The sequence below is a fragment of the Cydia pomonella genome, chromosome 25 (assembly GCF_033807575.1).
Source record: "Cydia pomonella isolate Wapato2018A chromosome 25, ilCydPomo1, whole genome shotgun sequence".
NCBI classification, from domain to species: domain Eukaryota; kingdom Metazoa; phylum Arthropoda; class Insecta; order Lepidoptera; family Tortricidae; genus Cydia; species Cydia pomonella.
Genome location: NC_084727.1, coordinates 2,101,216 through 2,114,076, shown reverse-complemented (window position 1 = coordinate 2,114,076; position 12,861 = coordinate 2,101,216). Strand labels below are relative to the sequence as shown.

Genomic DNA, 12,861 nt, shown 5'->3' with positions numbered 1-12,861 from the left:
AATAACAACAAAACAAAAACAAAAAAACAACAGATTTTTTTTGACGACCGGTTTGGCCTAGTGACCCTGCCTACGAAGCTGATGGTCCCGGGTTCAAATCCTGGTAAGGGCATTTATTCGTATGATGAGCATGGATATTTGTTCCTGAGTCATGGGTGTTTTTTATGTATTTAAGTATTTATAAATATTTATATATTATATATATCATTGTCTAAGTACCCTCAACACAAGCCTTATTGAGCTTACTGTGGGACTTAGTCAATTTGTGTACTAATGTCCTATAATATTTATTTATTTATATAAATGATGTATACATTAAAATCCGAAAATTACACACTTGGGTCCAGCAATGTCTTTAGACCCAGAGTCATTTTTGCGGCTTTGTGTTTGGTACCTTCTTTAATTCCATTATAGATTTAAAATTTCCATTCGATCTTGTCCTTTTAAGGCGCGGTGTATAGTAAAATGCGCTATTTTTAAATCGATATTTACAGGCTTGTACAAGGATTTCATCAATTATTTTCTAGTATGTATAACTTCAGTCTTTGAACTAGCCGTATGCTTGTCAGAAACACGATGGCTCATCTTTTTCTCGATAGATTTTTGCTTTGAAAATATGCTTAAAACTGTATTTATTTCGATATTTTAGAAGTACTATGATGAATATCAATATGAAATTTACTTCATTCAATAGCTTTTAAGTAACTCTAACATTATGCTTGTCAGTTTATCGATGCGTTAAATTTTTCATTCATAATTATGAATTCAACATTTTGTCTACTAAACTTTACCCCGCGCGGCAATACCGTCAGTACGCCAGTACGCCCGTGACCACTGTCAGCGTCGGACCTGTGCTAGTTTAGCGGACGTTACATAAAATGGATAATCACACTATAATTACACAAATATGTTATACACACATTGTTTTCATCACTCTTACGAAGAAAAAACTAATTTTTAAGCTAATTGATTCTTAAATACGGTGACATTTCAGACATCCATCCGTCATATTATCTTTTTTGACAAGTTTTACACACGCACCTGTCCGGCATACAGCCACGATTAACCAAATGATGAAATGGTGCCTTGCACCCGAGTTAAACACTCTACTTTTCATTTTTAATACGAGGAAGGTAAAATACATGTACATTTTAAAAAACCTTGCTAAGTATAAAATTCAGTAGTATTTATTTCGTGAGGGGTACCTACTTTTAATTATCAATTTAGGTAAAATAATATTTTAAATGGCTATTACAGTAATAATCAAATTGAATACCTATTTTTAAACGTAAACAAATAAAATTAATCCGCTTGTTTAATTTATATAAGTCATTATATTGGAACAGCTTCATTTTTAACACATACAGGATGCAGGAGATACTGGATTTAAATATGTGGGATTTAAATAGTGCTTAGTGAAAGGTACCATTTCACGTTTTTGTGGAAGTGCTCAAATGGCTAATAGTTTATGTTATAAGTGTTGAATTTGTTTGGTATTTCTGGTTTATTAACTTTCATATGGTATACACTTAAGACTTTATTTACAACATTTATCAACTATTTTATTTTGTAAGGTGAGCAGGAGTGATATTTACCCTTCAAATTCCATTCAAAATTTTGCAAGTACTCGGTTCGGAAGTTCGTATATATTTGTACCTCTCGCCAATATTTTTATTTCACTGGTTAATTATTCTGTAAATTCAAGAATGTCTCTAAATTCCATTTTTGATAATGTTAAACATAAAGTCCTTTGTAAAAGTTTGGTATAATACTTTTATACCATGCTATTTCTGTTTTGTATGAAATGAAAATTGGTGACATTTTATTTCTTTTTTCAAGTATAAATTTCGATGACACTCTGCCGTCAATTTCAGGTCTCGGCCAATGTTACCTTCTTCTTTAAAACCTTGGACCTTGTTATGTCTTTGTGATATGCTTTTACTATTTTTCCTGCCAATACAAAATATAAGTGGAAAAATCGATCGAAAGTTTCGCAAAATATATTTTCTTCATTTTTGCATTAGGGTGCTTATGTGTAATATGTATATATTAAAATAGTTTATTTTGAAATGAATCACTAGTCAAGGCCTATAGTATATCCCTTCAAGTGGCAGAAGCCAAAACGTAAAAAGTAGTCACGTGGCGGGGCCCCGTCGGGTGTTCAGCGCGGCTTTAGAGAATATTACAAATTCAACTATTTAAGCTTATCTATGTATAAAAGTATATATTGAAGCATATATCGTTAAAATAAGCACTAAATACGCTATTCGAATAGAACAATTAAATTATTGTCTTCTTCTTCTTGGTCCCTCAATGCTGAGGATCGTGACATCATGTCCTTCTGTTGAAGTTGTCCTTGTTGTTGTTAAATTATTGTAATGTTTATGCATTTCGCCACATGCACCTAACTAATCAAACCTAGCAACAGTGACAGTTTTCCAATTTCCTTATTAAAAATGACTACCACCCAAAACAAAGTTATGATTGGAGGTAATTGTTAATTAATTTTCTACGTAGGGCTTAAAATTCAAAGGTCATAAAAAGTGTCCGTGAGGAAACGGATTTTTTTTTACCACGTATTCCTGAGGTCATAAGAATAATTTCATGTACAAGTTTAAGTCAATTCCGCAAAAAAAGATGTTTTTTTTTTTTTTACTTTTTGTATGTCTTTAAACATATTAAGTTCATGTTCTTGGAAAATTTATGGATTAATATAAATTGGTACATTTTTTTTCGTAAAAATTAGTCTATTCAAATGGTACCTTGTGACTTTGATATCTGTCAAGAAGGTAGTCTAGACTAGGTCCCAAAGTGGCGACTGGCGACATAGCCATCAAAAAGGCGTTATGCACTAAAACACAACGAAAAATATTTTTTTTAATTGGTATTAACTCTGAAACTAGGCGAATTAAAAAAGTTTATATGACATTTTTGCCTCTAAATACGATCCGGAATATACTGTTAAAATCTTTCCGTTTCCTCGAGGGTACCGTGTATTTACAAAATAACCTCTTTAAAAATCAAGACAGAACTCGACCTAGACGTTCGATCCCGGATGAACGGTCCTTAGCAACCAAGCGTTAACAAGCGTGTGCATGTATGTTTTCCTTGTCTAACTTGCTAGCTACTTTTGGGCGCTAGAAGAGCGTAAATATACTTAAAGCCTTTAATTTTGCCACTAAATATGGCAACACCTCACTAACCACCCTCTGTTGGCCGACAGCTTTCTGGCTATCGCATCGACCCGTGAGTGGTGTGCCACCACTTGAAGGGATAAATAACATAGTTGACGATAAAATAATTTTGTTCATCGGAAAGTTTTGTATGTTAATTAACTTTACGGAACAGGTCTTAACTGTACTTCTTTCCAAAGGAAAATAATACTCATTGAGACAATTCTAACAACCTCAAACGCAATTTGGTTGCGATATTTTGACACAGAGTTCCTATGGCCACCTCCTCTCTCATGCATCAGATCAGCTCGATGGTACCATAATATTTCATTGTCACCCTACTTACATATGTATGCAGATTTTCAACTTCATCTGAAACCTCAGTGGGTCAAATATACTTGTAATATTTGATTACAGACAGAGTAGACAGACAACAGACTGATTCTTTATTAGACATTAATTAAAGTCAGTCAATTATACTCATTACTATATAACTTCGAAGTAGTAGTAGTAGTATAAGTGCATTTTTGCCATTAAAAACTTTAAATAATAAATAATAATAGCAGTTTTCTCGACTTTTGCATTTAAATTTTATAATCGTCTTCATTGTCGTCAATTCAAAAAATAATATAGAAATAGTCGTTACAGTTAGAGTCATGGTTCTTTTTTGAGAAGATAGCATAATTTATCTACTTTTTGGAGCTACATATGCTTGTGCATACCTTATGCTTATGTTTTCAGTTATCTCAATACCAGCAAAAACATGCTACCTTTTTACGTTCACTTCCACAAATTACTTAGCTTTGCTAGTATTCTTCCTTTTTTCACTACTTGCCCGAAATTGACTTCTATTGCAGTTTTGAATAGGTATCTATATATGATTTAAAGCAGACAGTTGTAACTTTTGTCTGAATTAGTAAGTAATATTATTTCGACACAAAACGATTTGGTATCATTTTACTAGATTCTCAATTTGCCGCGGTATACTCTAGTATTATATATAATTATCTAATTTTTAATTTCATTAAGTTTAAATCATAATCAATATAAATTTCCGGAAAAGATCCCAGAACTAACAAACCAGAATACGGATGGCGTCAGAATAAGGACGTAGGCTTGCTGCGAGCGCGGCGCGCGGGGCGCCCGCCTGCCTGCTTTACCACTTCGTCTGCTTCACCCCCTCAAAAACCTAAAGTCTGTCTATAAGAGCGCCTTAAGGGGGCGCCAATGACCTTCGATCTGATTCCCTCGGTTTTCTAATGTTTTTTGTAGCTTATCATATTAACAGCAACTGTTTTAAGCAATATATTATCCCATATTTACTTCAAAGTTCATTGTCTTCGAGATATTTGGCATCAAAGTTGAACAATTTTAGGCCAAAAAAACCTTGTTTTCTGGCCATAACTTTTGTATTAATTTGTTTAAAATTATAATTTCTAACCAGTTTTTAGAGACGTCAAAGACAAACCCAAATGTGTAGATTTCGTATGCGTAAGATCCTTCACAGCAATGGAGTAACAAAAAAAGTGTTTTTTAGACAATAAAAAAAAAAAAATAAGTATTCATTTTTTTCAAAATCCGGCAGACCAGAATGGAGATAAAAGATTTAAGAACCGATAGCCGTTTGTCTTATAATTCTATCTGTAGTGCAAATGTAGGAATAACGACTCAAAAATTTACAAAAATCGATGAAAACCGCTGGGAGCCCCTGTAATGGATATCTCTTTATCTTTATCTTATCATCCTTCCGCCGCAACATGAAATACTCAAATAAATACAATTATGCTCTCTCACGTGGTGCTGGAATGCAGCGGAGTGACTCCATACAGGGCTAAACGTCTCGGATCTCCGAGAGACCTCCCCGAGGTCCTACTCAACATTATAGGTTTGATAGGATTCCTTGAGGAGCTGGGCTGGCAGGACTAGCCCACCCCCAACATATCACGCAAAATAGGCGCAAGTCGTCGAGTTGCGGAAAATCGCCCGAATACAATACAATACAATTAAGCTCTCTATCTTCTTCTTCTTCTGGCCTTATACCATTTTTATTTGGGGTCGGCTCTCCTAATCAATTTTCTCCAATTACATCTGTTCCGGGTCGTCGTTGGGTCTATATTCTTATTCTCTAGGTCTTTCTTAACTACGGAAATCCATGTAAGTCGGTGTAAATTATGCTCTCTATAGGATCTCTATAACTTCAGGAGATGTCTTCTTTCTACCCTTTAATTTAGTATTATTTTCTCGGGTATGTCTCTTAGAATGTTTCTTTAAATTAGCTAATTGCTTGAAATTCTTTTTACATATTTCGCAAAAGAACACATGAGTATGAATTCGTCTATGAGTAATTAAGCTGCTGTTGCGCGTAAATTCCTTTTCACATATGTCGCACGAGAATGGCTTTTCCCCAGTGTGAACCCGTTTATGCATACTTAAAGAGGCCTCATCATAAAACTGCTTATTGCACGAGTCACAGGAATACGGCTTCTTACCGGTATGGATTCGCTTATGTGTATTTAAATGAGTCGAAATTTTAAACTTCTTATTACAAACATCGCATGAGTATGGCCTCTCACCAGTATGAGTTCGTTTATGTTTATTTAAATCACTCAAATGCGCGAATTTCTTGTTACAATCCTCGCAAAAGTATGGCTTGTCACCTGTGTGGATACGTTTATGCTTTTCCACATCACTCACTTTCGCAAAAGCTTTTTGACATATATCGCAACTGAATGGTTTTTCACCTATATGCCTTCGTTCATGGGCTTTTAAATAACTTAACACAGTAAACTGTTTCCCACAAGTTTCACACGAATACGGCTTCGTACTGGCGTGTGTGTGTCTATGTTGGTTCAAACTAGATCTGGTTGCGAATTTGTTTCCACATATGTCGCAGGAGTAGGATTTCTCGGCAGCGTGACTGCAAGCTTTCCTCTGAATGTGCTGGATTAGGTAGTGTATTTGTTGGTACGTGTTTCCACAGGTGTCGCAAACGTAGATCCCGGTTTGTCGGTCCCTGTCCTCCGTGTGCAGGTCGTTCGCGACTTGTGATTCATGCGAAGGGCTGGAGGGCGGTGGTTCTACTGAGTCTGGGCGGAGCTCCTGTTTGATGACAACTGGTTGGTTTAAACCTGCAACACAACACATTGTTGTTCATACGTAACACCATTTCTTACATTACATCAGTAACGGGAATATAGATAGATAAAACGTTTATTTAATGAGGGTCGGCAACGCGCTTGTAACACCTTTGAAGTTGCAGGCGTCCATAGGCTACGGTGACTGCTTACCATCAGGCGGACCGTATGCTTGTTTGCCACAGACGTGGTATAAAAAAAATGCGATGAAAAAAGAAGTGACTGTAACCGTGATATTTAAATATTATAGAAACTCACGAAAGATTAATTTCGATTCTTATAGCAATTAAATAAGGAGTACTGTGTTGTGTTGCTGTTTGTATGTTTGTTGAGACGACCGGTTTGGCCTAGTTGGTAGTGACCCTGTCTACGAAGCTGATGGTCCCGGGTTCAAATCCTGGTAAGGGCATTTATTCGTGTGATGAGCATGGATATCTGTTCCTGAGTCATGGGTGTTTTCTATGTATTTAAGTATTTATAAATATTTATATATTATATATATCATTGTCTAAGTATCCTCAACACAAGCCTTATTGAGCTTACTGTGGGACTTAGTCAATTTGTGTAATAATGTCCTATAATATTTATTATTATTTTTATTTTGTATACTTACCGGAGAGCTCAGGAGTCACTTCAAGCTTCACTGCCGGCCCCTCCTCTAGTTTCGTTTCACACATAGGCTCCTCCTTTACACACACTGGTTTCTCCTCTTCAAATTCCACTTCTATTTTTACTGTAAGGAAAATGTGTTAATTGTAATACATATACATCTTAAAATTTCTTTAAGGTCATCCATTAATTACATCACACGAATTTCTAGGTTTTTTGACCCTTTCCCCCTCCTTGTCACACTTAGTCACATTTGGCAAACGTCTCGAGTGTGACGTCACATATTAGGCAATTTTGTTTTCAACGGAATCGGCAAATCGAATTAGGTATCAAAGTATAGTTCATATTTTAAGAAACAAAATTGATAAAAGTAATATTAGTAATTTGACTAACCCAAAACTGATTAGGAAAGAAAATTAAACGACAACGACGAGTGTAAGTACATTACGATACAAGTGCGAAAAATAGGAAATTCGAAACGAGTGGCGATAAATTAAAACACGACCGAAGGGAGTGTTTTAAATCGACACAAGTTGCGAATTACGTATTCGCACATGTATCGTACGTTTTACAGTACATATATGGCCCTTTTGGCTTTTAATATTCGACATAGTAACGTAATATGCTAATTTTCGCACTACTGCGGTAAAGTAGCACCATATGTACTGTAAAAACGATTATCGTTCCAAAAAGTTGTTATTTAACTGTACAGTTACCTATTTAAAAACTATATAGTACATTGTAGGAGAGGCCAGAAAACCGCTTAAAGATGGACGAGTGATTTGAGTGGACGATGGCGCCTATTTAGGCCAAGTCGGTAGCCTACGAAGCATGGTAAGGACATATTTGTGGTCGGCTGCGGATTTTTTTTCCCTAGTACCAATGAAATTACACTCTTCACATCAAGATAATGTTTTTAGGCTATTAAATTCCTGCTAAGCTTGAATTTTACTTGGTTAACTAATAGTTCTTCTGCAATGCAATATTTAAACTTAATGCTAAAGGCCAATGAGTTTTTTTTTTTAGATTATTCAGAAACCAAACAGTCATATAAACACATTAACAAGGCAATACAAATGTACTGGAACAAAAGAACAAGGCAACAAAAAGACCTGGAGGTTCATACTTATAAATTATGTTAACTGAAATAACTACTTATAGGTACAAGTATGTATATCTAATGTTTAAATCAAATGATGGAAAATGAACTGCATACAACATAAATATATAAGTACCTGGGTACTAAAACAACTTATGTTTAACTATATTTTTTAGACTAGCCAATGAACTTTGAAAGCAACCTACATCGTATTTAAATTGGTATACGCTACATCGTATACCAAAAAAGTATGGAGTAGTTCTTCACAGAAAAACTGATATGAAACAGCGATCGAGGGTGTAAGAGGAGATGCGGACAACTGAAAGTAATTAAACTAAATTTAAATTTAATTAAATTATTTGATAGAAAGAATATACTTTATTGGCACACCTCAGTAAACAATACAGCTTAAACAAAAACAACTCCTTCTTCCTCGCGCTGTCCTGGCATTTTGCCACGGCTCATGGGAGCCTGGGGTCCGCTTGGCAACTAATCCCGAGAATTGGCGTAGGCACTAGTTTTTACGAAAGAGACTGCCATCTGACGTTACGCCCAGAGGGTAAACTAGGCCTTATTGGGATTAAACCGGTTTCCTCACGATGTTTTCCTTCACCGACCTTCGTACATAAGTTCCGAAACACTCATTGGTACGAGGCAGGGTTTGAACCGGCAACCTCCAGATTGCAAGTTGCACACTCTTACCGCTAGGCCACCAGCTCTTTTTTCCTTTTAAACATAAACAACTGATTAAAGATAGAGGCAGACAACAGGCGGTCTTACGCAATCGGTCTTCACACTTAAACTGCTGAACCAATTTAGATTGGTGTGAGGTAGTTTGAGGCCAGGAGAATGAAATAAGATAAATATAAATATGAGAGGTCAATCTTACACAGATTGACGTAGTCCCAAACTAAGTAAAGCTTGTACTATGGCTAGAAGTACTGATTTTTATTGAGGCTTTGGACACTCTAGGTGAACATGTCAGCCTCATGGGTGCTTTCATAGTTCGCTACGCAAGGGAGAGATCAATAAAGTGGTATACACTGATTGCTATGTCCGATAAAGGCTCTGCCAAAAAGGCTGTGCATGGAGCTCAAACTACCAAAAACTCATTTTTCTCAAATCAATTCTGAACGCAGTGATCAGGAACCAACTGCAAAATCGCGAAAAAAAATTGACTCAGAGAATATCAACATCACACCAGCCGAAATGTATTGTTAATAAATATGACCAAAACCAACTAATCATATCCCTTTTTTTGGTGCTAGTAATAGCGTAAGACAAAGACGGTATGATTATTTTATATCTATGAGACAGTCCTAGGCCAAACTATATAAAAAAAAAAAAAAAAAAAAAGAATATAAAAAAACTCACTCTGTTCAGGTAGATACACAACATCCTTCGGTCCTGTGGGCTCGTCCACACTCTGCTCCCACACAGGCTCTTGTTTCACCCGAACAAACTCCAAAGAAACGCCGCTTGCCTGCATAGCTTGCGATCCGGGTTCGACTAGTATGGAATTATCCGGTTATTAGTATTATTGCAAGCCCTAGTCGACAGGCCTACAAGAACTGTCCTTATAAAAGGAACAAGATATTGTAGACAACATTTGTGGATATTTATGTTTATAGTTTTGTATTTATTGAAGTATAAGAGTAAATAAGCAAATATTATGAAGAATAATACGTATTTTAATGTGACTAACAGTATAATGTATAATAGTTACTGAGAATAAAAGGAATCAAACTATCAAGTCTGTCTATCGAGTATCGATTAGACGGGGCTCGCGAACAAATTTGGCTATAATGACAATTCCATTGTCAAATTCAATTTGACAGTTTCGTTCGCTTACCACAGACTAGAATAACGGCAGATTATAGTTATTCAAAGCACGGACTTGTATATATCTCCATGAGTTCTAAGAGTAGAATAGTTAGTCTTTCTCGCTCTCACTAATAGCTGCGTCCTTAACGAACGTGCGGGCGACGGCGGAACTGACTACGAGCGAACTGGCCTCGGACCAGACCAAGGTCGCAGTCCGGTACGCCTGTCTGCTAAGGCTTAAAAATACTTGACAACTTGACGTTGGCACTGGCAGTGCATTGTCGCTGAGGTGTGTGGTGTTATCTCATCTCGTACAAGAGCGTCGTTGTTTCATTGTTTGTAGGTTTAGAACTTTAGAATGATCAATAATTAAAAAAAAATCTTGTAATTGCTTTCGAGTAAGACTTGTCTATAATACACTCTTGAGTAACAGAACTGTGAAGGTTATTGTGAGAGATGGAGACAAGTGGTGCTGACGCCGGCAACGTGTCGCCGGTACGCGTGAAGGAGGAGCCTGATATAGCGACGGACCAGTCGGAGCAGCGTGGGTTTATAGAATATAACAATATATTTATTTTTCCACTGTATCGTGGGAATCTAGACCTCAGAGAAAAATCGAAATGTTGCAGCTCTTATTTTAACAGAATCCATATTGTTGTAGCTACTATATAAACTATATTTAATGATATAAGAATGTTTATTATAACTATGAAACTAAGAACATAGACATATACTCGGTAAAAAAGGTGTCAGTAAGTTGTATATAAGTAGATAAGTGAAAGTGTTTGCGGATTTATTTTGTGTGTGATAACATAACCGAGTTATATCAAAGAATATAATCATATAGATATAGTTCTGGGATGCCCGACTGGAAGCAGGCGGGCTGTTGATCCCTTGAAGTGTTCATTCACCCCAATTCCATAGAGTTGGAGCTGCAGGTTACTATGCTGGTGGCATTCCCACACTATTCTCTTCAAATCTTCTCATTTTCCTGCAGAACTTCTGTTCTTTAAGTTCGACATCCTTAAGTTCACTCTCTTTTAGTGTATCCCTACCGAATGTATTATATTGCGGTGATGCATACATAATACATTCTGCTAGTAAGTGCAAGCTAGTCTCCTCCTTACAACAGTGTGGACAGGAGGTGTCTCTACTTATGATCATTATCTTCAGATCTCTATTAAGAGTGTCATGAGCAGTCAGTAGTCTCAGAGTGCTTTTACCTAGTTTCAAAAGATACCTAAGATTTTTGTGTTAGAATGAGGCATTTTTATATTATTTATATTCAGATTCACAAGCTTATTCCATTTTAACTGAGAAAAAAAGTTTGCTAATTTTTTTGGTCTGATTAGTTACATTTTCAATACAACCTTTTGTGACCACAACATTGTATACATAAAATATGTAATTACTACAAAATGATGAATGAATCAGAAGCCTAATTTTTAACCTGATGCGTAAATAAAGAAATAATATTAAAGGACATCCTTCTTCCTGAGTCCCAGAGGCCTTTATAAGAGGCTTTAGTCCAAAACTTAGTTTCAACTTTCATTCAATAAGTCAAGGTTCCAAATTCAAAATCAAATCTAAAGAATCTGGGAGGATATATTGACTAAGCCCCACATAAGCTCAAGAAGGCTTGTGTTGTGGGTACTCGGAGAACTATATATATATGTATAATATACAAATACACAAAAACAAAACATCCTTTGATTCAGAAACCAGTATATGCCCTTAATACTAGGATTTGAACCCAAGACCATCGGCTTCAGAGGCAGGGTCACTAGTGTCACTACTGACTAGGCCAGATCGGTCATTATTATCTTTTACAATATCAAAAAATACCAGAAGATTTTGCATCATAATAAGTAAGTATTAAGTGTATGCAATTAGGAAAACGGACCCTGGCAAAGGCCGGGGCAACGCTAGGTAGAAGAAATATAACTATTAAGTGTTCAAATTAACCAATTTCACCCATTTATTGTTTTATTTATGATTTTATTTTAAAGAAACAAAAATTTAACACAATAAATGTTCCTAAATTCTCAAACACACAGAAGAAAAATTCACATTTTTTATACAAAACGAAAAGCAACATTGTGGCCTGCTGCGTTATTATCATTCATAAAAATGATTTTTTTTTTTTACTTATACATTTACATAAGTGTTGGCTTGGTTGTCTGACTTAACAAGCATGTCAAAAAAATTTAAGTGTTCTAAAAGTTGATTCACTCTTACTAATTGATCCAATGGTAATGGTTGGTTCCCTGGGAAAAGGGGAAATGTTAGTGTGAGACGCAACGTGCGTCAGCACTTTTGCGGCGTCGCATATTGGCCGTACGGTGAGGACGGCAGGGGCAGCGGCCGAGTTGGCTGCGGTTCGCCAGCGGGAGAAATATGAGGTCCTTGCGAACTATTTATTTGTCCCGCTTGCTGTAGAAACCGCCGGGTGCTGGTGTGCCGAGGCCAAGGCCTTTTTCGAGGAAGTGGGGAGACGCATGCGAGAGAGAGGGTAGGATCCTCGCTCAGGGACCTTCCTGATGCAAAGGTTATCCATAGCCGTTCAACGTGGCAACGCGGCGATCGTCATGGGTACTTTTGCGTCGGGGGGGTCGTGGGGTGAATTTCTAGTGTAGGGTGTTATTTAGGTTAGATTATTAGTAAGTATCTAATGTCATGAATTCTATGGTAATTACAACGTTTTGTTTCAGCCCTTGTTAAAGAGGAAGCAGAATTCGTGGATGAAGAGGTGTGTGTCAAGGAAGAGGAGTGGTCGGACAGCGGCGACGGGCGCGGCGTGAGCGAGGCAGCCATGCTGGCCGGCCTGTACAGTGAGCACGAGGTCAAGGACGAGCTCGTGCTGGGGCCGGAGCGCCCGCACCGCGCCACAGTCGCCGGGGTGATGACAGGTGTGGGTGAATATCCCAAGCAATAAAATTTGATGGCAAGACTGAAAACGCTGGTACAGAAAGTCAAAATAGTCATATACTTTTTTTTTTGGAAACATCTCTTAGCTATCGAC

General features: G+C 36.8%; 1 protein-coding gene across 1 annotated transcript; it reads right to left on the bottom strand.

The window, feature by feature from the left end:
• Positions 1-4,728: 4,728 nt before the first annotated feature.
• On the bottom strand, positions 4,729-9,637 carry LOC133531718 (zinc finger protein 239-like). Its single transcript, XM_061870094.1, has 3 exons — positions 9,390-9,637; positions 6,921-7,040; positions 4,729-6,301 (listed from the first exon to the last, which is right to left on the bottom strand). The coding sequence occupies exons 1-3, from the start codon at positions 9,502-9,504 to the stop codon at positions 5,352-5,354; spliced, it is 1,185 nt and encodes a 394-aa protein (XP_061726078.1). The 5' UTR covers positions 9,505-9,637; the 3' UTR covers positions 4,729-5,351.
• Positions 9,638-12,861: the final 3,224 nt, after the last annotated feature.